General features: G+C 39.1%; 2 protein-coding genes across 2 annotated transcripts; one reads left to right on the forward strand and one right to left on the reverse strand.

Annotated features, from left to right (window-relative positions):
• Positions 1–6,667: 6,667 nt before the first annotated feature.
• LOC141613497 (putative xyloglucan endotransglucosylase/hydrolase protein 10) lies at positions 6,668–8,352 on the reverse strand. Its single transcript, XM_074432237.1, has 4 exons — positions 8,129–8,352; positions 7,819–7,919; positions 7,492–7,685; positions 6,668–7,168 (listed from the first exon to the last, which is right to left on the reverse strand). Exons 1-4 carry the CDS (start codon positions 8,313–8,315, stop codon positions 6,766–6,768), a joined length of 885 nt encoding a protein of 294 aa, XP_074288338.1. The 5' UTR covers positions 8,316–8,352; the 3' UTR covers positions 6,668–6,765.
• Positions 8,353–18,086: 9,734 nt separating this feature from the next.
• LOC141611405 (uncharacterized) lies at positions 18,087–21,575 on the forward strand. The gene is made up of 2 exons (XM_074429932.1): positions 18,087–18,278; positions 20,411–21,575. The coding sequence occupies exon 2, from the start codon at positions 20,441–20,443 to the stop codon at positions 21,302–21,304; it is 864 nt and encodes a 287-aa protein (XP_074286033.1). The 5' UTR covers positions 18,087–18,278; positions 20,411–20,440; the 3' UTR covers positions 21,305–21,575.
• Positions 21,576–22,430: the final 855 nt, after the last annotated feature.

Here is a 22,430-nt window from a genome sequence, read left to right on the forward strand (position 1 = left end):
TGTTAGATTGCTGGCTAAGGGGTCTAGTATGCCCACTCGTCCAGAGGAGCCAGGCTTGCGTGGGTGGTAATACATCGCGGGAGGCTAGTTGTCCCGGTTGTACGTGCTTAGCCACGGACACACGCCTTCTGTAACACCAGGCTGAAGGGAGTTTGCCCCGTTGCAACCTTTGGTGTGGTTCTGTCAGCCCAGAGAACCAAAGGTAGCTCTTCTGCCCATTTGCCCCCAATCTCCTCTAGTTTCTTTTTCAAGTTTTCAATGATAATCTTATTGCTGGATTCAGCTTGTCCATTGGACTGGGGGTTCCTAGGAGTAGATTTCTGCAACGAGATATTCCACCTAGCACAAAAAGCTTCCGTCTTATTTCCAATGAATTGGGACCCATTATCACATATAATCTCAGATGGAATGTCAAACCTGCATATGATATTGCGTTTAATGAAAGATATCACCTGGGTTTCTGTAACCTGGGAGAATGATTCTGCTTCTATCCATTTGGAGAAGTAGTCCATCATGGCGAGCATATAGACTTTGTTTCCTGGTGCTCTGGGTAGTGGTCCCACGATATCCATCCCCCACTTCATGAAGGGCCATGGTGAGATAACCTGGTGCAGAGGCTCTGTTGGCTGGTGGCTAACATGGGCGTGCCTTTGACAAGCGTCGCATCTTTTTGCGAATTCCATGGCATCTTTGCGCATTGTGGGCCAGAAGTATCCCTGCCTCAGTGCCTTGTTGGACAGGCTCCTACCCCCTGCATGGTTTCCACATTCTCCACTGTGGAGAGCATGCGAAACAGCCTGAGACTCTCCCCGATCCAGGCATCTAAGGTAGGGTCCAGCGAGGGATTTCCTGAAAAGAACATCATCAATTAGTATGAATCTGGATGCTCTCATTTTAAAGCTCCTTACCTCCTTTTTATCTGCTGGTAGGACGTCATTCTGCACCCAGTCTAGGTAGGGTTTCCTCCAGTCTGGAGTATTTTCTTCACTGCTGGTGTTACACACCTTTTCTGCTTCCTGCTGAGATTTTAATGTTGCTGGCTCCAGCACGTGGACAATTGGTATCGTGGAGATAGTTCCTGTCTTGAAGGTTGCCCCTAGGGTGGCTAGTGCGTCAGCTTCTGCATTCTGCTCCCTAGGGATTTGCTTGATATTGAATGTGACAAATCTGATTTTCAGCTCCTTTGCTACGTCTAGATATGCCATCATCCTGGGATCCCTGGCCTCATAGCTGTCATTAACATGGTTAACTATAAGCTTAGAATCACTGCGACTGAAGGTGTCGATTTTCGATCCGAGCCGCCTTCTTCAGACCCAGGATTAGTGCCTCATATTCTGCTTCGTTGTTTGTGGCTTTGAATCCACATCGTACGGCTTGGACTATGAGGTCTCCCTGGGGTGATTTGAGGACCAGCCCTACTCCTGCTCCTTTGGCGTTGGAGGCTCCGTCCACATGTAGCTCCCATACTTGCTCTCCTTTGTCTTCTTCCAGATTCAGGATGTCCTGTTCGGCCTGGGTCTGGAGTGCTGGACAGAAGTCGGACACAAAGTCTGCCATAGCCTGGGACTCTATGGCCGTACGGGGTTCAAACTTCAAATCGTACCCGCTCAAATGCACGGACCATTTAGCCATTCTTCCCGACAATTCTGGTTTTCTCATGATAGTTTTTAGAGGATAATTAGTTATCACAGAAATTGTATGAGACTCAAAGTAGGGACGCAATTTATAGGATGCAGTAACTAGTGCAAGGACAAGTTTTTCTAGTGACGTGTACCTGGTCTCTGCCGGAAGCAGAGACTTACTGATGTAGTATACTGGATGCTGTGATCCTTCCTGCTCTCGTACTAATCTTGCACCGATTTCGCGCTACGTGACCGATAGATACAGGAACAGTGGTTCTCCTGGCTCTGGTTTCGACAAGAGGGGTGGGGTGCTGAGATAACGCTTCAGCTCCTGAAATGCTTTCTCGTGATCATCCGTCCACTCAAATCTTTGGCTTTTTCTGAGTATATCATAGAATAGCCTGCATCTGTCCGAGGATCTGGATATGAATCTGTTTAAGGTCATCACTCTTCCGGTCGGTATTTGGACGTCTTTTGGTTTCTACGGTGATTCCAGCTGCAGAATTGCTTTTATTTGCTCGGTGCTGGCCTCTATCCCTCTCTGGGTTACCATATACCCCAGAAACTTTCCACTGGATACTCCAAAGGTACACTTCGTAGGATTCAACTTCATTTGGTATTTCCTGAGGGTATTGAAAGTTTCTGCCAGGTGCTGGTGGTGCTGTGAAGCCTGCTTCGATTTAACGACCATATCGTCTATGTATACTTCCATAGTTTGGCCTATTTGCTCTTCAAACATCATGTTTACCAGCCTCTGATAGGTAGATCCTGCATTTTTCAGTCCAAAAGGCATGACATTATAACAATAGATACCTCTCTCGGATCTGAATGCTGTATTTTCCTGGTCACTGGGGTGCATCTTTATCTGGTTATATCCACTCCAGGCATCCAGAAATGTCAACATCTCGTGGCCTGCAGTTGCATCCACCATGGCGTCTATGTGTGGTAGAGGGAATGGATCCTTTGGGCAAGCTTTGTTTAAATCCGTGAAATCGACGCAGACCCTCCACTTGTCATTCTTCTTTGGAACCACTACCACATTAGACAACCACTCCGGGTACTTTACTTCACGAATCTTTCCTGCAGCAAGCAGGTTATCTACTTCTTGATTTATGACCTGGTTTCTTTCAGAAGCAAATTTTCTTCGTTTCTGCTGCACGGGTTTATAGCTTGGATCCACACTTAGATTGTGAGTTATCACACTTGGGTCTATTCCTATCATATCATCATGTGACCAAGCAAAGCAGTCTATGTTAGTTCTCAATAACCGAACGAGTTCTTCACGAATTTTACCTGTACATTCAGATCCAATGAGAACAGTTCGTTCTGGGTGCAGCGCGTCCAGGATAACTTCTTCTAGCTCTGCCTGCTGAGGCTCAATGTACTCTTCCTGGATGCGCTGGCTTTGTAATTGTTATGCGGGCGAACCGGTTGTTGGCTTCAGAGTCACTTTGTAGCAATCCTTAGCTTCTTCCTGGTCCCCACGTATCTCTTGTACCCCCCAAGGTGTTGGAAACTTTAGGCTTTGGTGGTACGTTGAGGGATTGCTTTCATCTCATGGATCCAGGGCCTGCCAAGGATCACATTGTAAGTAGAGGGCCCATCAATAACCAGATACCTTACCTGTTTGTTTACACCCCCGGCGTAGGTTGGGATGATGATTTCTCCTAGGGAGTGCTTTGTTTCGCCACTGAAACCAACTAAGGGAATTGCCTTCTTTGCCAGATCTTTCTCGGTGAATCCCATTCCTTTGAGTGTTTCCATCATGATCAAGTTGACGGAGCTTCCGGTATCCACCAGGATCTTTTTCACCTTGCAATTTCCTATGGGGAGCGTGATGATTAAGGCATCGTGGTGCTGTTCAGGAGCAGATCCTGCGTCTGTTTCGTCGAAGGTGACTGACGGCAGATTCTGGTGGTTAACCCTGCAGGAGCTTTCTAGTCTGTCTCCCTTAGTCCTGGTTGCGTGCCTCTTAGCTGCTGAATAGGTCAGCCCATACAGCTCTGATCCACCTGTAATGACATTCACAGTTCTAGAGCAATGAGGAGGGGGGGATGGCAGAACCTGGTCCGCTGAATTTACTCTGGTTGCGTTTCTGGGTAGGAGGTGATCCAGGTTTTTTTGGTCATAGTGGAATTTGACTTCCTTTCTGAGGGAGTGGCATTCATCGGTGTTGTGGGTGTTGCTGCCGTGGAACTCACACTTCTTGCCTGTGTCTCTGCTGCTGGGGTTTCCTTTTGGAAGTTTTGGCCATCTGACTCTGCGTCCCAGCTCCTTCAAGGCTTTGAATAGTCCAGCAATATTGGTAGTGAAACCATACTCACTTACTTTCGGAGGCAGATCTGCTTCGCCCTTTCCTTCAGAATTTCCAGAAACTTTATTCACGCTCCTGCTGTAGGGTTTGGATCTTTCGCTCTTCTTCTCTACTGGAGCTTTTCTGGATACTGGGTCTGAATCATAAGTGCCTCTTACAGGTGCAGAGTCTTCTTCCAGCCTCATGACAGCAATTGCCTTCTATTGTACCTCCTCAAAGGTAGTGCATGGATGCATGGTTAGGTCCTTGTATAGCTGTGAATCCTGGTGCAGTCCTCGGCGGAAGGCTTGTATAGCGGTTGCTATATCGCACCTCGGAATTGACACCTTCTCTTTGTTAAACCGGTTCAAGTAATCACGGGTAGATTCCTCAAACCCTTGCACTATCCGGTAGAGGTCACTGGTTTGCTTCTCCGGTTTTTAACGTCTGTTTGTGAACTATCTTTAGTTGAAGGCATTGACTAGGTCGTGAAGTCGATATGCTTTTATTAGGTAGACCGACGAACCACTGCAGGGTCGCTCTCGACAGTGTTGACCAAACCCTTGCACATACAAGCTTCCTTTAGAGATTCAGTTGCGGTTATCACCATCATTTTCTGCTTGTAGTGGTTGATATGGTCAAGTGGATCTGTGGTTCCGTCGTAGAGTGTCATAGCTGGCGGCACGCATCCTTTAGGAACACCGATTAGGGCTATATCATCCACGAAAGGTGAGTCTGCGTAGCTATCTCTGGCTGCTTTCTCCAGCGGACGGGCTACGCCTGGTATCCTATACATTAGCTCCCGGTATTGCTTTGCTCCGTAATTACCCGCTCTGCCGCAAGAGGGTTAGAAAGCAGTGGAAAGGAACCAACAGGTGTACCTCCTAGCCAGGGTGCTCCAGAAAGTTGGCCTGGTGCTTTGGGTGACTGGTTACTGGTGTTGCACTGATTATGGATCCAGGCTGCCATCCTGGTGTCTGCTGTGATCCGCCGATCCAGGCTCCACTGGTGAACTGGTTGCAGGATGGAATTGTTGTATTGAGGACAGGTCCAGATTGCCATCCTGGTGTCTGGTGTGCGGGGGTACCTGAAAAGGGTGGAAGGCCAGAACCTGACGGGGTGCTAAACAAAGCGTTACCTATTGTCTGCTGCAGACTCGGTGGATTATCAAATGACAGGCATCCCAATCCTCTGGGCTCAATTGGTTCGCTGGGTGCTATTCCTGCTAAGTCTAGTCTGGTGACTAGTTCTGATGGAATTGATCGACCCGATCCTCCACCGCTGGTTCTGGTTGGAGCCTCTGTTGTTGATGTTGGTTTGGGCTGGACTGCTGTTACGATCTGAGCAATCAGGTTTTGGTTGTCCTTCCTCAGATCCTCAACGGCCTGACGCAGAGTGTCCATCCCCTGAATCATCACCTGCATCGGATCAAGTGCTGAAGATCTACTTCGGAAAACTTCTGCGCCTGAGCCTTCCTGGGTCTGGCTCCTGGATACAGCTTCACTTCTGCTGGGGCTGCTTTCCCTACTGGATTTGGACTGGCTGGATGCACCTGTTGCCTTTGGAATCTGTGGTGGTTTCTGAGGCTGGGGCATGGCTCTGGTCGACATGCTGACAGGGATCGTCTGGCTGGACGCTGGGGATGCACTGACTGATCCTGCGGATGCAGAAGTAATTCTGCCGGAAGACAGGGCGACATGCTCGGCTGCTTTGGAAGGGTTCTCGGCCGTTCCAGACATGGTGACGGCTGGTTCGGTCTTGCGAGGTTTGGCTATAGAAAATGATCACTATGCCCCACGGTGGGCGCCAAACTATTTTGGTAAAAATCTACCGGTTATGAATATTTTTATGTGAGTGATAGTGATTAATCTAATGCCAATTATGGTTTAAATACAACGACAGGAATGACGAAATAAAGACGAACAAATAGAATGACACGGAGGATTTTGGTGACGCGGAAAACCCGTGTGGGAACAACCGCGGGGGGAGTCGGAATCTCGCCAAATTTTGTACTATGATCGAGGATAATATGCCCAAGTAAGGAAATACAATATTGATTTTAGCTTAATGAATTATCACCAAGAATAAATGGGAATTATGAGAGATGTTGTGTTGATCTTCTGAAGTACCGATGCCTTTAATGCCTCTTCGTTTTGCTTTATATAGTCTTCAAAAATAGGTTTGAGGTTGGTGGACTTCCTCCTGCCTCTGCTCCGCGATTCTTGGATGACTACCATGAAAATAGGTAGTGGTTATTTGAAAAGGTCAAAGCCCAATCCTTTCTTCTCTTCCGTGTGTTTTTACTTGGCCCAACTTGTGTTTGTTATTATTTGATCCTGTGGTCCATAACACGCCACCTCAGCTATCCTTCTCTCCCCCCTTCTACCAATCGTTGCGTTCCACGTGGCCACCTTTTTGCCACTTTTCCCTGTCAACGTGATGCCACGTCAGGAGTGATAAACAGTATTTTTTATCCCTAACACTATATATCAATAAAAATAGTCTTATTTGAGTATGGTGGTACCGAACTCGGTATGTCCGGTGTTTTATCTCATTACATGAGTTTTATTGGTTTCTGTGTTAACCAACTTATAGCACAATTCTTATGTAAGACAAACTTATAATAGGATATCTACTCGTACCATTTTACTACGAAATTTTTGGCAATCAATGAATTAAGCAAAGGTTTAGCTAGTCATACAATATTACAATGTCTACGAATATATATCTACAAAATACATAGAAATTTAATTTTAGTACTATACATATATTGGTTGACAGTTTCAAACAACAACAATGCTTACTTATATAGTCTATAGTATAAGATTCGAATAATGCTCAGATGTAGTTTTAATATTTGGGAAGGGAACACTCTAGGGGAAGACTGCCGTTAAACCTTTGGCTATCTTGGCAATAATCATAAATAAGGTGATATTTCCTAACCCATTTGAACAATCTCCTTTGATACCAAGACAATGTATTGAATCTCTCATTGTTCCACCAATTAATAGAACTAGAAGCCATGCATTCTCTAGGGTTTCCTCTCCATAAACATGCATCAATCTTGTAGTTTCGGAAGGAGGCGACGAAGGGAGCCTTGGACCAGTCAATCTTGTCTTGCCCTCCACGTGTCGCCCACCCGTCTCCATTCCATAAGCTGGCTTTGAGGCTCATTGGTTGTGATCTTGGAAATGCCACTCCCTTGTTTGCATGGTTTCTGTAAACCCTAATTGGTACCCAATCTACCATTATCCTGTTCAAAGGATAAGACATGCATTTGATTAACATTAGAGGATGGAGTTCATATATTAAGTTAGCGTTTAATCAATAAAAAGACCGTCTTACCCAATAAATATTGATTTTATATTCAACAAGCTACATTACTACACCCTACATGACTGGAATTTGTTATTTTTGATACTTTTAATTCTATTTCATAATTATTTACATTTACAAAGAGTTTAAAGCTATATACCGACTTTAAATAGCCCGAAAAGAGGCATGAAATGAAGGGTGTATACTCGTAAATGGGTCTGGAGATAAACATAGTCTTACGAGTCATAACTTAAAACTTACACAATGTGGTATAGATTCCACAAAATGGAATAAGTGTGGAAGTCTGCGGTTGGATCAAACCAGAGATAAATACGTTCTTCCCTATCTCCAAAGCCATCTGCATAAACATTGGTTTGGAGTATATAGGGTTCCCCCGTCACGTTTCCTAGGAACTCCATATCTATCTCATCCCGGTTTGGTGAATCCGATGCAAGCTGCAATGTACATAACTTATGACGTACAAATAGCAAATAATGACTCGATCTGTATCGAACCAAAATGACTCATACTCGAAATAACCCAATAATGGAGAAATACTAATAAAAAGTATAGTCAAATATTTCTTACATAATAAGCAAGGACAGTACCAGCTGAATACCCTGGTACCAACTTTATTTGCATATCTATTTGACCAAACATAAACATGTTGTTCGATTCAACAGCGGAACCTGTCATGAAAAATCATTTTAAATCAATAAAAAGCTACGCGAATTAGACATTATTAAAGATATCCACGTAGTGTTCTCTACATCTCAACTTATGCTTTACGTTTTGATTCATTTATAAGGAGTATTTTAATTATATCGTAAGTAAAGTATTAGTTGATTGAGACGCTATAAGGTTAATGAAATGACGCTATAATAATAAAAGCTGAAACCTGATTTTTGGTCAAGTGTTAAGCTTCTTAACTTGCCGTCGTTGGACGTGTTTACGTGAGTAGGTGCCCATGAAATAAAGAAATCCTTGTCGAAGTTCCCTGTTGAAACAACTGAAGCCAGCAATCCCGACACCCATGATATACTAATCAAAATTAGTGGGAAAAATATAGAATGGTAAGGTGACATGGTTTATTTTCGACAAATAAGATGGAATATAGACCTTAATTTATAATGAGAGATAGTTCATAATATATATAGGTATGGCATATATACGATCAACTAAGAAAAGAATGAAACAGTACCAAGTTTTTAGACTAAGAAAGAATATCTTTTGGAGGAAGGAAAGCAATGTCTGCTTGGTTGATAGCTTCAAAATAACAAATTAGTGGAACGTGGAAGGTGTATGACATTCTAATGTTACAAACATCCTACACAATTGTTTCACAAAATTTATAGTGATATAATATATAGGAGAAAAAAGTAATATATATCGGATGTACTACTACTTCATGTGTTATTTGTTTTTGAGTTTATGTGTATTTTTTCTTGAACAATGTTACGGCGCCATCAGGTGATACACAATCTCGGTACCACCTTAATTAAAATAATCGTATATTAACAAATATTCAAGTTAGTTTAGATTTTGGCTAGGGTAAAGAGGCAGAAAAGTAAACTTAATTTACATATAGCTACATACGACCATGTGCTTGTTTCTTGATCATACAAGGTTTATGAAGTGATAGCCATAGGTTGTAATCATGATTACAGAAGGAGCTACAATTAGCTATTCGTACAAGCAAACAATTTTGTAGCCATGAATTTATTGGAGTCGGTTTCGTAGACAATCGTCATGATTCAACTTTTGTTAAATAATTTTACTTTGAATTACGATTTGATTTCTATTAGATGTTTCATTATCACATTTCGTTCAAAAGTTGGGTGTGTTTTGCATCGTTTTGCTCATCAATGGACAAAAGTGTATATTATATATTAGCTTATGACGGTGGCCCATCAGAGATTGATATGGCGACTGGCGTGAAACGAAGAACGAGCTTTAATTGAAGGCAAAGATTACTAAAATACGGTTATTGTAATTTCATTCTTGCCCTTAACTAAATAGTTTTACCAATCTTAAATAAATATTAAAATGTCATTAAATTACATAATTATCCCCGATGGCACTCAAAAGTCAAAATCGATACCACCAGGTGACGCCATCTTATTTTCCTTTTTTCTTAGCATATAAAAATTTAGGGTTTTTCCCATCTGTACCCCCGTGGTTTTCACTTTTCCCAACTGTACCCTCGCGTATCAGAGATTACTAATTGTGCCCTTAAACTTAATTAATGAATTCCATCCGTGACTAAACTTGGCTACTCCGTTTGTTTTGGCCGTTAAGTGCTACCATGGCACGCCTTATGCCAACATGGCTGCTTACATGGCATTATATCGACGGTTTTTCTAATTTATCGTCTCACTTACGTTTTATCGACTTTTAATTATTTGCAATGACCAATCTACCCTTATTATTTTCAGATTCTGAATCAAAATCGATCTAATTAAATCCAGAAAATTTCGCCCAAATCCTCTTCAAACCACCCTCTAACTTAGTCTTATTCAAACTCAGAAACCCGACTTCACATCGTTATTGAGCCCAAATCCTTAATCGCAGCATCCAGCACCCCAATTGCTTCACACAATATATAACATGGATTTGGGGGTTAGGGTTTCAAGGGTACCTGAGAAAGACGCCGCAACAGTGAGCGAATGATATCGTCCTAATTTAGGACGGTTTAGCCCCGTCCTATTACCTTATTCCGACTCATTTTGTGTGCTTAATTGTCTAATAAGCTCATTTAATTACTAATTTATAATAATTAGTCGTATTAGTTTATAACTAATAATTAATTGTATTTATGTATAATATTAGTATTATTATTATTATATTAATTTAATGTGCAGGCAAGACGGGAAAGTGAGGCGGAAGAGCAAGACGGGATTATGAGAAGAAATGGCGGAGGTGAAAATAGGCCAAATCATGGAAAAATAAACTAAGTAAAGGAGCAGGTGCTAATTTCAAACGGTCTTTGCTGAGCTTTTACTACCACCTCCGGCCACCATGGCAGCCACCACTCACCACCCTCCACTTCCAACATCACATCCCAACCATCCACGACCACCATGGACCACCGCAACAGCCACCACGAACCCTTCTTCCACCCCCGTCCGTAAACAATACAAACAACAACCATCTCATGCACCCATCTTTCAACCACCCACAACAGCCAACTCCAGCCACCGTGGACCTCACCTACAACCACCTACTGACCCACGGAGGCTGACAGAGGTGGGGGCAGCAGAGCAAGGTAGGAGGCGGTTTGGGTTGAGGAATAGGATAGAGTGAAGAGGTTGGTGAGTGTGAATAAGGCGGGACATTACAAATAATTAAAAGTCGATAAAGCGTGAGTGAGACGATAAATAAGAAAAACCGTCAATATAATGAAATTAAGGGTATGACTAGTGAATGGTAGAAGAGGTTTTAGTAATGCCATGTTAGCAGCCAAGTCATGCCTTGTTGGCGCATTAAGCGTGCCATGTTGGCAATTAACAACAACATTTGACGAAAAATTGGAGATTAGCCACGGTTGGGAACCATTATATAAGCTTAGGGGTACAATTAGTAATCTCTGATACGCGAGGGTATAGTTGGGAAAAGTGAAAACCACGGGGGTATAGATGGAAAAATCCCAAAAATTTATAAGTTAGATGTTATTTTTTTTCCATCAAAAAATTTAACTAAACTTATATGTAAAATTTTTTAGTTATATTGTAATTTTTTGAGCTTAATATTTAAATGAATGGACTCAGAAACTTTATAGTAAAACTCATAATTTCTACAACAAAACTCAAAAACTTTATTATTATGCTCAAAAACTATACAACTAGTGATAGTACATCAAATGTATAATCTACTTAATGAATTTATTTGGAGTATAACATAAACAACATATTAATAGATAAAAATTAAATTAAATTAAAAATATATATGCCCTTATTATTTATCCATCATCCTCCATTCATCGGTATTATTGACCAACAATAAAATGAATCAATGTTACAAATTTATTTTAGACATATGTGTTGTATTTCAAGTAATTGTGTAAATATAAGCGTAAATTATCGATTACACCTCGCTTAATCCGCTTTTTAAAATTACTCCCACATTAATTTTTTTTTTTTTAAATTACACCCAAATTAATAGCTCAGGCTATATTTTACATCCAAAGCTATTTTCAGGTAAAAAATGACCAGTTTGCCCCCGCGTGTATAAGTCTCAGTTTTACTTTGATTCTTCGTTTACTTGCCCTATTTACTTGCCCAATTTCACCTGTTTAATCTAATTTCTCCTCTAAAAATTCCCCCAAATATTCCCCCTAAAAATTCCCCCAAATTTCGTCTTAATGCAAAATAAAAATATTCCCCTTTACATATATTTAACAAATGGTATAATTTTAATGAATGGGAGGGAGTAATGATTATACTCGTTGATGATTGATGGTTTCATAGGATGTTAGAATTGATAAACATGATTGTATAATGAATACTGATGGGGCATATTCTGCACCGCTGACCAAGTCAACATGATTGAGCAAGGTCAAAGATATCCACAGCAAGTCAACGACTTGGACAATCTAGCCGATGCAGCCCATTGGCCCGTCAGCCTGGGTCTCGGCATGGTAACCTGCCAGCCGGGACACATATCCGCGTACTCATATCCAAGACCCCTCGGCGGCGAGTCAACAGGATCCGCCGGCCAGCCATAGGCCCCTCGGCCGAGGGGTAGATCAGTCTTTCCACCTGCTAGCCACTTGGCCACTACGTGACAAAAGGTGAAAGCCTATAAATACTCCTCAACCTTCATTGAGGAAAGGATCCCAACTAATCCACAACTAAACCTAAATACACTATTCATCTGGTAATATCTTCCTTATCTCTCTACAATACACATTCAGCCAAGTAACAACTTATCTCTTAAGTTTACTGACTTGAGCGTCGGAGTGAGTACGCTTGGCACAAAGCCAAGCCCTCAGTTCGTTCATTGTTGCAGGAGAGGCCGTGAGGAACGATTGAGACCAAAGGAGAATCCAACTCAAGACATCATTCAACAAGCCACGGGTGGTAACTATACTTGATCTGGAATTACACCCGGAACAAATACTATGGTAGCAGTTGAGCCACACGAGTTAGTAAAATGGAAGGGGTGAGGTCACTAAGTATGAGTGTGGTGATTGTCTGACACTGACCGAGAAGTATGACGGGACGGATGAACCGACTCAGCTATTAGAGTGATTAAGGGAGTTGAAAAGTTGTTTCAATAAAAAAAATTGCCCTGATAGGATGAAGTAGCTCAAGCTGCACAATATTTAGGAGGGAGAGCTAATCGATGGTGGTATAATAAGTAGCAAACATAATTGTGTTACCTTGAGGATGAGGAATACAATGAACAAAATTAAATTGGGGAATGAATAAGAGAGAAGGATGAAGAAGGGAATGAATGAGGGAGAAGGATGAACACATAGGCCCTGTTTTGTAAACAGCGGATTAATTTCAGCATAAGCAGATTGCAAAAGCAGATTATAAATGACAGATTTTATTAGAAGGTTTGACTAGCATATTATAATTAGCATAATTAAATTGAGAGTTTGGTAATTGACAGATTATGATTAGTAGATTGTTAGTTTTCTTTGTAAAATGGAGAAAAATTTCCTATTTTACAATATGCTAACCAATATGTTAGGGTAAGCAACATATTGTAAAACAACATATTGACCCCAAATATGTTGTTTCAATATGATGTTTACCAAACACTAAAATTAGCATATTGATTGGTCAAACATGCTAAAACCCTTGAATATGCTAAAAATTGGTCAATATGCCGTTTACCAAACAGCGCCATATATATGCTTTGTAAAGGAAAGAAGAAGGGTAAAATCGTCTTAATAAACAAAAAAAATTGAAATTTGACGGAAATTTTGTCTGAATCCGGTATTGGGTGCAAAATATAGCATGAGCTATTAATTTGGGTGTAATTTAAAAAAATGGGTTTTTCTACATGATAATCCTGTATTTTTTCAAATCTTACATAGTTACCCTAGTTTTCAGGGAACACACATGGTGACCCTAAATTTTTTTCCGTCAATATTTTCCGTTAAATATGTGACGCGGCAAATTGGATTTGAGATTTTCTACAATGTAACTCTATGTTTTTTTAAAATTCTACAAGATAACTTGATCTATTTGTTTTTTTTGTGTTTATTTTTACAAATGAAACACTCTTAAAAGTACGTCCTTAGTTCCTCAATCTATCATTCTTAACACGTTTTTTACTCGATTACTCAGAAAAAATGTCAACTCTCAATATCATCATCTCTTTAAGGTATCATTACTATAAATCTCCAAATCGGATTCAATTAATAATTAATAAAAAAATCCACTATTAAGCACAATGTGTACAAATGAGTCTCCACTCCTTAATTGTACCCAACTTTATTGTGCCATTTTGTTGAATAATTGAAATGAGTCATTGTTATGTTTGCAACATTTTCAGTTTTGGGGTATTTGACGAGATTTCGTATTTTTTTTTATTGGATTAAACCTATGATGAATCAAAATTGGGATTGATTATTATAATGGTCGATATTGAGTACTTTTATTACTTTGGTATTTAGAATATCTTGTCGGCAATTTTTTGATATGGAACAAAGTTCTTACTAGGTTTTTCTTTCAAAACTTGGTTAATTGAAGGGTAATCAGGTGGATTTGACAATTTGGGTGTAATTGTGTAAAATTGTGAAAAGAAGATTAATTAACATATTATATTTTTAAGAACGTGTGATTTTTAGAAAAAGTAGGGTTATCATGTAGTATAATTTTTAAAAATATAGGGTTACCATGTAGAAAATCTCAAAGTTTAATTTGCCACGTCACGTACTTAACGGACAAAATTTACGGAAAAAAAGTTTAGGGTCACGACAATAGGTATTAATAGAGTTGAGGGTTACCATGTGTGTTCCCTGAAAAACGGGGTTACCATGTAGAATTTGAAAAAAATATAGGGTTGTCATATAGAAAAATCCAAAGAAAATTGATGTGGGAATAATTTTAAAAAAAGTGGATTAAGCGGGGGTGTAATCGATAATTTACTCTAAACTAGTATTGGTGCCCGGCTTCGCCCGGGCTACCTCTACTTACCATTAAATTTTTTTTTCATTAAATAAAATTACTTAAAGTTGCATAATCCATAAATTTATCATTAATATATTTTTCTATGACATATCCTAAAATTACGACGAAATAAATTTTGAGACAAATTCACTACTCCCGCTATTAATATTTTACTCTTATTAATGAAACAATAGTAATAACATTTCACTATTTGCTCGTAATCATTGTTACTTTCACTACTCCCGTCGTAATTATTGTTACTGTCACTACTGCCGCATTAATATTGATAATTTCACTACTCCCGCCGTAATTATTGTTACTTTCACTATTGACGCATTAATATTGATTACTACACTACTCCCGTTGTTGTTTCTACCACTTTCACTAATCTCGTTGATAATATTGTTACTTTTACTATTCAAATGAGTGATTACTATCATATAACTATATCCAATGTTACTACGATTCTTTTCTTTACTACGAAATTACTTTTACTACTTAGACATGCAATTTTAAGGGGATTATATATTTATATAAATATATTACATATATGCATTAAATCAAATCGAAAGAATTATGCAATATTATATATTATGGAATCTAATTTGAATTATTTATAACCTACTTATATTATATTTTTGTACGTTAAATAATTAACATCTCTATACATTTAATAACCTATAAAGTTAATATATAATTTTATGATGATAATAATTAATACCATAAGTGTGCATCCTAATTAATTATTTTATTTCAAGGAAATTGACCATCTTCTAGTCTTCAATAAATATTTAGGAAAATTACCAAGCATCTTCTTTCTTTTAGTCTCATTGAAATTGACCATCTTAATTAATTATTTCATTTTAAAAAAATTGACCATTTTAATTAATTATTTTATTTTAAGAAAATTGACCATGTTTTAGTCTCTTACAAATGTTTAGGAAAATTACCAAGCTTCTATATAATTTAATTTTAACCCAACCTATATAATATTTGCATTGAGATCCCTTAATTGGGTCCATCACACGGTGCTAGTGATTTAAAACTATATAGTATAATTAATTTGTATAAATTTCTTTAATTACATTAAAGTCCCTTGGTTTCTGGAATTAATATATAGTATTGATATAATCTAACATTTGACGATAATTTACCTTGAAAAAATTGTCTATTAGTGACTTTGAAAAAAATACTCCCTTCGTCGTCTTAATTACTTTGTAACTTTTGCTCGTATATTGTTTGGGTGCGATATTTTTAACGATAAACAAATTATTATGACCAATAACAGAAATATATCAATCACTCAATTTAACTTGACTTTTCACAACTAGAATGAAAGTATATTTTGGAAAGTCTTTTATATTACACTACTTGAAAAATAGAATCATGACCGACCTATAACTTGTGACGGATTTGTTCGAGATTCAAATTCATTCCACGACCTGCTTAAACACGATCCATATCTACTGGAACTAGCGTGGACCGGATGCGGTAATGCCCATGCCGCACTCAGGTATACCTAGAGTTTGGCAAGTATGACCCGCCTCAAAATCGAGCAAATCTGACTCGATAGAACCTGGGAATGTTACTAACCGAATATGACCTGATCTCATATTGACCTGATTAAATTAAGAGTAGGTCTCCTGAGAGACGGTCTCTTAATAAGCTTTATTGAAAGACCATTTTACAATTTTTAGAAAAAGTGTTACTAAAGTTAGTAAAATAGGTACAAATCATGATTAATGATAAAATGGGTACATTTATTATGTAAATAGGTACGAAATTACTATGTCACGATTAACAATAAAAAGGGTACGAAATACAAATAAAAGGGTACAAGAGATTGGTCTCTCAATAACTTAATGAGAGACCGTCTCTCCCAAGTTTTAGTGTTAAAATTAATGACCCGATAAATATTAAGCTTAATAGTGATCAAAATGAAATCGATTGTTTAATAATTTGATAGGTTAGACTTAATAATAATGAAGTGATTAAACCGATAATAGTTGAAAACTAAACTTAATGGTTAAAACTTGAATTAATGAGATAAAATAACTAGAGTGGCTAATGATCCAAATCAAACCTGGCCCTATCTGATATATTATTTGACCCGAAATAACCCGAACTCGGCTCGGCCTGAAATGGTAAGCTGACACAAAATAACCGGAATCCAATATTATCCGACCTGACTATCCCGATTGCCACTAGGGATGGCAGTGGGTCGGGGACCCGACCCAGACCCTGAGGGTCGGACCCTAATGGGTCGGGTATGGGTCTCATTTTTTCAGACCCAATGGGTATGGGTCGGGTATGGCTCTTAAGAAAATATTTCGGGTCCGGGTCCGGGTCTAAGTTATGAGACCCATACCCGACCCTTAGACCCTTTATTATAAAAAAAAAAAAAAATCAAAATCACAACTTTTCTGAATTCATATTGGCAGACCGTAGAAACCCAACTAAAGTCTCTTTCTCTTCCCTCATCCCATAAAGTGATAAAACCCAACCAAACTCTTCTGACAATACCACCACTCCACCACTCACACAAGAAAATCACCACCACAGCACTGATACACGACTGACAACCACCTCTCTAATAGGCGGCGACCGACAACCACCATTAATGGCAGCCAGCGACGGTCAGATGGAGAGGGCTATCAAGTACGTTATTGATTTTTGGGTTCCGAGTTTGATTCTTTCACATGTATTTGGATGTAAAATTAATTTAGGTCTTCTTTGTCTTTCTTAATCTCTTTGGTATGGATATTGGATTTGGTAGTGTACAATAGAGATTAATAAACTCATAATGTTAAGGAAGTATGATTTTTTTTTTTTAATATTATAGACTCCATACCGTTAATCCCGTTATTCTTAAAGTGGTGAAACTCGGACCATGGTAGACCAGAGCCTACCCTTACCCATAGGGTCCGGGTATGGGTCCTCAAATTTTAGACCCTTGCGGGTCTGGGTCGGGTACGGGTCCAAAAGAAAAATCTCGGGTCCGGGTCTGGATCTAGGCGGACCCTACCCAAACCCTACACATTGCCATCCCTAATTGCCACCTCTTTATCTCTAGGTCTACTCATCCGGCCATCCTATAATCATCAAATTCATTCAATTCCCCATCATGGAATCTCCAATTCTAATTCTAATTGAATGAATTGAATGACATACTTCCTCCATTCAACTCCACTCTACCACTTTACTTTTTCACGTTTGCCAACGCGTATTTTACGCGGTAAATATCGTTAGCTACGTATTTGCAGAAATTATAAAAGTTAGGTATTTTTAATGTACTCGTAAAGACGAATCAAACAAGATCTCACATGAATATATTTTCACTTATGTATTGAGAGAAAATTGAAATTGAATGTTAAGTTATGAATAGTGTAGAAAATAGAAAGTGGTAGAGTGGAGTTGAATGGAGGAAGTAATAATAACGGTTCTAAACCCACCGACACTTTACAATCAAATTTGGCAAAAACCCTTATAATTTGGCACAAAATCTCATTGAAGACGGCGATATCCGTTCCACAATCTTGTGACGGATACCGTTTCCTCTAATAAAATACTCATGAGAGGTGAGTGGGGAAGACGCGTGAGTCTTTCCACCTTGTCCCTCTCCTTTTTGTGAGAGGTCTTGAACATGACGGATTAGCGTTCTGCAAAGCAAGACGACGCTTTGTTTGTTTGGACGTTGCTGTTCATAATCACATGAAGAACCCATCAGTCAATCACACATACTTTGTTACTTTATCACTCTAATTACTCCATGCCTGCAATTACTGCTTTTTGTTTTCCCCACATTGTGGTGTCACAATGGTACACATACATCAGATATTCACACCCCTTTTCTTTCTTCCTCTATTTCACTTCACTCTTTCTCTTCCTTTCATCAGCTGTACTGTGTTCTTGCTTCTTTATTTGGTAAAAGTCTCTACCTTTTTGTTAACTTACTGCTTATTATGGAGAAATGTTTATGTTGATACTTGTTTTTAGTGTAATTGCTTAAAATTAGGTGAATTTCATCACTGTAATTTCTAATTCATGTTCTTATGGAAATTTTGATGTGGGTATTTCAGGGTTTTGGTAATTTGAGATTATTAGTGTATGCTACATTTCCTTAGCTATAGGTGAGATGTGGTAATGTCTCTTAATTGGGTCTTTGATTTCACTTTTTGTGATTAACTCACGACACTAAATCATTTTGGAATTGAGGCTCAGTTATTGCAATGGCTCCGCTTGTAGCCTTGTACTAACATTTAACACTGTCTGTTACTGTTTTCTGGTAGTTTACGTCGTTAATGATAGATGAACCATCTCAAGGAAAACCTTCAGGTTATGGTTGAGGCTCAACTATTATAAATATTCCTATTACGCTCCCTCACTCAAATGCCCGTTGGACTTGAAGAGTGGTTAGTTGTGCACCGGCTCCCCCGTACCGTGTGCTGGGTTTCCACTTCGAGTTTTTGAGGAGTTTTGAGGTTGCCAGGATTCGAACCCGTGACCTACGGTCATTGGCTCTGATATCATGATAGATGAACCAACTCAACCAAAACCTTAAGGTCATGAGGCCCAACTATTATAAATATTCCTATTACGCTCCCTCACTCAAATGCCCGTTGGGCTTGAAGAATGGTTAGTTGTGCACGGCTCCCCCGTACCGTGTGCTGGGTTTCCGCTTCGAGTTTTTGAGGAGTTTTGAGGTTGCCAGGATTCGAACCCGTGACCTACGGTCACTGGCTCTGATACCATGATAGATGAACCAACTCAACCAAAACCTTAAGGTTATGGTTGAGGCTCAACTATTATAAATATTCCTATTAGTTAACCATTGCCATTTTACTGAATTTTCATAAAATTTAATTATGATTTGTTGGCTGTCTTCAAAATTGGTTGTTTGTTTAGTTTACATAGGCTTTATACCTCTAGATTCCGGAACTGCCTATACCCTGGTGAGCGGCGATTGCAAAGATGGCTCCAGGTTGGTGGTTGGTGTTTCACATAAACTATAGACAACTTGTTCAATGTAGGACTCACTACCGGTTCCTTTACTTTGCAATTGATCATTTACCTTGTGAAAATGTGGTTTAAGGATCATGTAGAAGCAATCCTTGGATTACAGCTGCTTACCGCGGTTGAACCCTCTGAGTCACTAGGATTATGTTGTCATACATGTCATATTACTGCAGTTTTGCATGAAATACTATGGATTTGGCCAAACATTCCCTCAGTTTTTCCTAGCTAAACTCTAGAAGTTGGGTTTTCATGGAGATAGGCAGATATTGTCCTGTCATTCGTAAAGTTCTATGTATTGTAAGCGAATCAACGAACTTTAGTCTTTCAACTGGTTACATGGTAGAATGAGAGTAGGACCAACTTGAGTGACTCTTTAATGACACTTTAAGATGTCTGAAAAGATATCCTTTTGTACATTTTAGTTTACACTCAAATTGTTTTCTTTTTCATTATCACGGAATATCTTCGCACAGGCGCTACATTGTCATTTCTATGTTCTTCAAACACACCCTGTCTAAATTGAAAGATATAGCCAGTTTACCTCTGCAATGCCATCTTAAAATTTGTCAAGGGGGTAGGGCAGCACTTTGTCCGTGTGCTAAGAGCTCTTTACGATACACAAAGTAATATATTATGTCAACGTGCATCATAGGTTTGATTGATTTGATTTGCTAGACAATCCCACCCTCTCGGGCTAACTTGGCTTTGGTGAGTATGGTGACTTGTTTTCCTGGAGATTTCTGTGTGTTGAGCTATTGTGTATGCAGCTTCCCACTTGTCATGACTCCTGAGATATATGTTTAGGTTTTCCCAAGTGTGTGGAAAACATTGTTTCACAATGATAAAAATAGGAGCGAGGAGACTAGTTTATAACTTAGTGGACTGCTCCCCATATCACCAGTTGGTTTAGCCATCTTCGATGAGACCGTACTTGACTTGTGATATGCTCATAGCATGACAAGAATAGCCACTCAGTCTTTTCTTGTGACGAGATGTCTTTGGTCTCTCTGAGCTGATCTTCATGTATATTTGTTCGGCAGGTGGTCTGAAAACTATGTGTAATTATCACAATGTACAAACAGTCTACTAGTAGAAGCTATAGCTTAAAAGACATCAAACTGAAGCACGTTCTTCAAATCTGTTTGTTACTGGTGATTTGCTTATGGTTGATTTCTCAAGTCAAGCATTCTCAAGAAAAAAGAAAAGAACTTGGCGTTAAAGAAGAAAAGGGTGTAGATAAATTGCAAACGAGCAGCGAGATTCTAAGATTTAGTAGAAAAGGCCTTCCTATATTTACAGACGAAGGTGACGGTGTCAACAAGCATGAAGTAGATGAAGAAGAAAACAATCATGGAGAAGATGAGACTGAGAGTGAAGATGAAACTATCGAGAAGGAAGACAATGAAGGAGATGAGGAAGAAAATCATGCTGAAAATGAAGAAAAAGAGTTTCCAGGAAAAAATCATTTTGAGGATGAGAAGGATGAGGATATTAGAATTGAAGACCATACTGAAAGACATATTGCTTCCATTGAACGTGATCGGGATGGAGACGATGAGGATACACACGAGGAACGAGAGGAGCCTTACAAAGCAGATGATGCTTCCAGTGAAGTGGCTCAGCATGTTCCAAGTACTATTCCTGAAACTGAGAATTTGACGAAGGGTCATGCAAATAATATATTTGGTGAAGTAAACTTTGGACAGAAGTCAGAAATCGAAAGTTCCTACAATTCGACATCTCTTAATGGCGAACACCTTGCTTTATCTGTCTTAACACAAACGACATCTAATGCCAATGTCGATCAGTATGACCCGATTGATGACTCTGACACTATCACTACTGAAGAAAAGAAAGAGTCCGGTATTGATTTGGACAAACTGCAGGATGTGAAAAGGGAAGTTCAAAATGCAGAAGAAGCTATGGCCGAATGAGAGTTCAGATCATGTTGTGAGTAATCTTTACTAAACCCTTGAAATCTAGAATGTTAGCATGGTTTTCATCATTTATTCAAGCATGGACTACATGGTAGGCCATGTTTTTGGCTTATGTAATGTTCTTCGGTCGTGTAGAAAAAGATCGTCTCAGCTTCAGAGGTATCATAAATTCTCATATGAGAATATTTCATAATAATCCATATGAGAATGGTTTAGCGAATTCTGTAAGTTAGAGAGTTAAATGGAGTAGTCTCACATTATATTAACATACAACCATCTTGCAACTGTATCGTAGGCATAAAATTTTTACTGCATATCTATGTCAAAAAACGTCTCTTAAACCCCAAAAAGGTCACTTCCCCAATGACAAAAGACCTGGACTTGATCAAGCAGAAAAACACTGATTCACCTCGGAACTGTGTAAGCATCATTGTCTAGCTTGCGTTTCTCTGTTAATCTATCGTTTAGCCTTCCATTTTGGTCCTTATCTGCCAATCTCGACGTTTCCTTTGTATGTATGTTCATGTGGTGGAGAGTGGTTCTTGCACTTCATACACCAGCTGCACTCGTACCCAAAAAATCTATTGAAAAAATGTCACAAAATTTCTCACAGATTTTTTTTGGTGTCAAATGAGGCACAAGAGCAGTACAATATCGGGGGTGGGGGGATTCGAGCCTGGGACCTATTATCACAGAATTTATTGGCATGCCATTGTATGCTTAAAATAGTTCTGTTTCTGTCTCCGAATGCTGACTATTATGTGCTGCGTTTTCAGCAGAATGTGCAGTGACTTTATGAATATGTTGAATTCAGTACCAATATTTCTGGAAAACTTCACTGATCCTTGGTTTTGTTATGGTTACTATCTCCACTCTAGTCACCTCCAACCGGGGGAAACTACATAGTAGCAAGGGTAGCGAGTAATTCTAAAAAAATTAGTTAAAATCATTGATTTCTGCTATCTGGAAAATTCTAAAAATGCGGTCTTAGCAAAGATATTAAACTACTCCAAAATTTCATTTCTGACTATACCCCTACTGACTAACAGGATGCATACTACTAATATAGAGTTGCAACTATTGCTGTTAATGAGATAATAAAATAGCTTTCTTATGAAATTTA

Source organism: Silene latifolia, chromosome 11, assembly GCF_048544455.1.
Source record: "Silene latifolia isolate original U9 population chromosome 11, ASM4854445v1, whole genome shotgun sequence".
NCBI lineage: Eukaryota > Viridiplantae > Streptophyta > Magnoliopsida > Caryophyllales > Caryophyllaceae > Silene > Silene latifolia.

Bases quoted from the DNA above. Each gene is read 5' to 3' on its own strand.
- LOC141613497 (XM_074432237.1), bottom strand. From the start codon at position 8,315: ATGTCACCTTACCATTCTATATTTTTCCCACTAATTTTGATTAGTATA. The intron at 7,920-8,128 runs GTTTCAGCTTTT...TTTTCATGACAG, and splicing joins AACACTTGACCAAAAATCAG to GTTCCGCTGTTGAATCGAAC. The intron at 7,686-7,818 runs GTAAGAAATATT...TGTACATTGCAG, and splicing joins GTACTGTCCTTGCTTATTAT to CTTGCATCGGATTCACCAAA.
- LOC141611405 (XM_074429932.1), top strand. From the start codon at position 20,441: ATGTACAAACAGTCTACTAGTAGAAGCTATAGCTTAAAAGACATCAAA.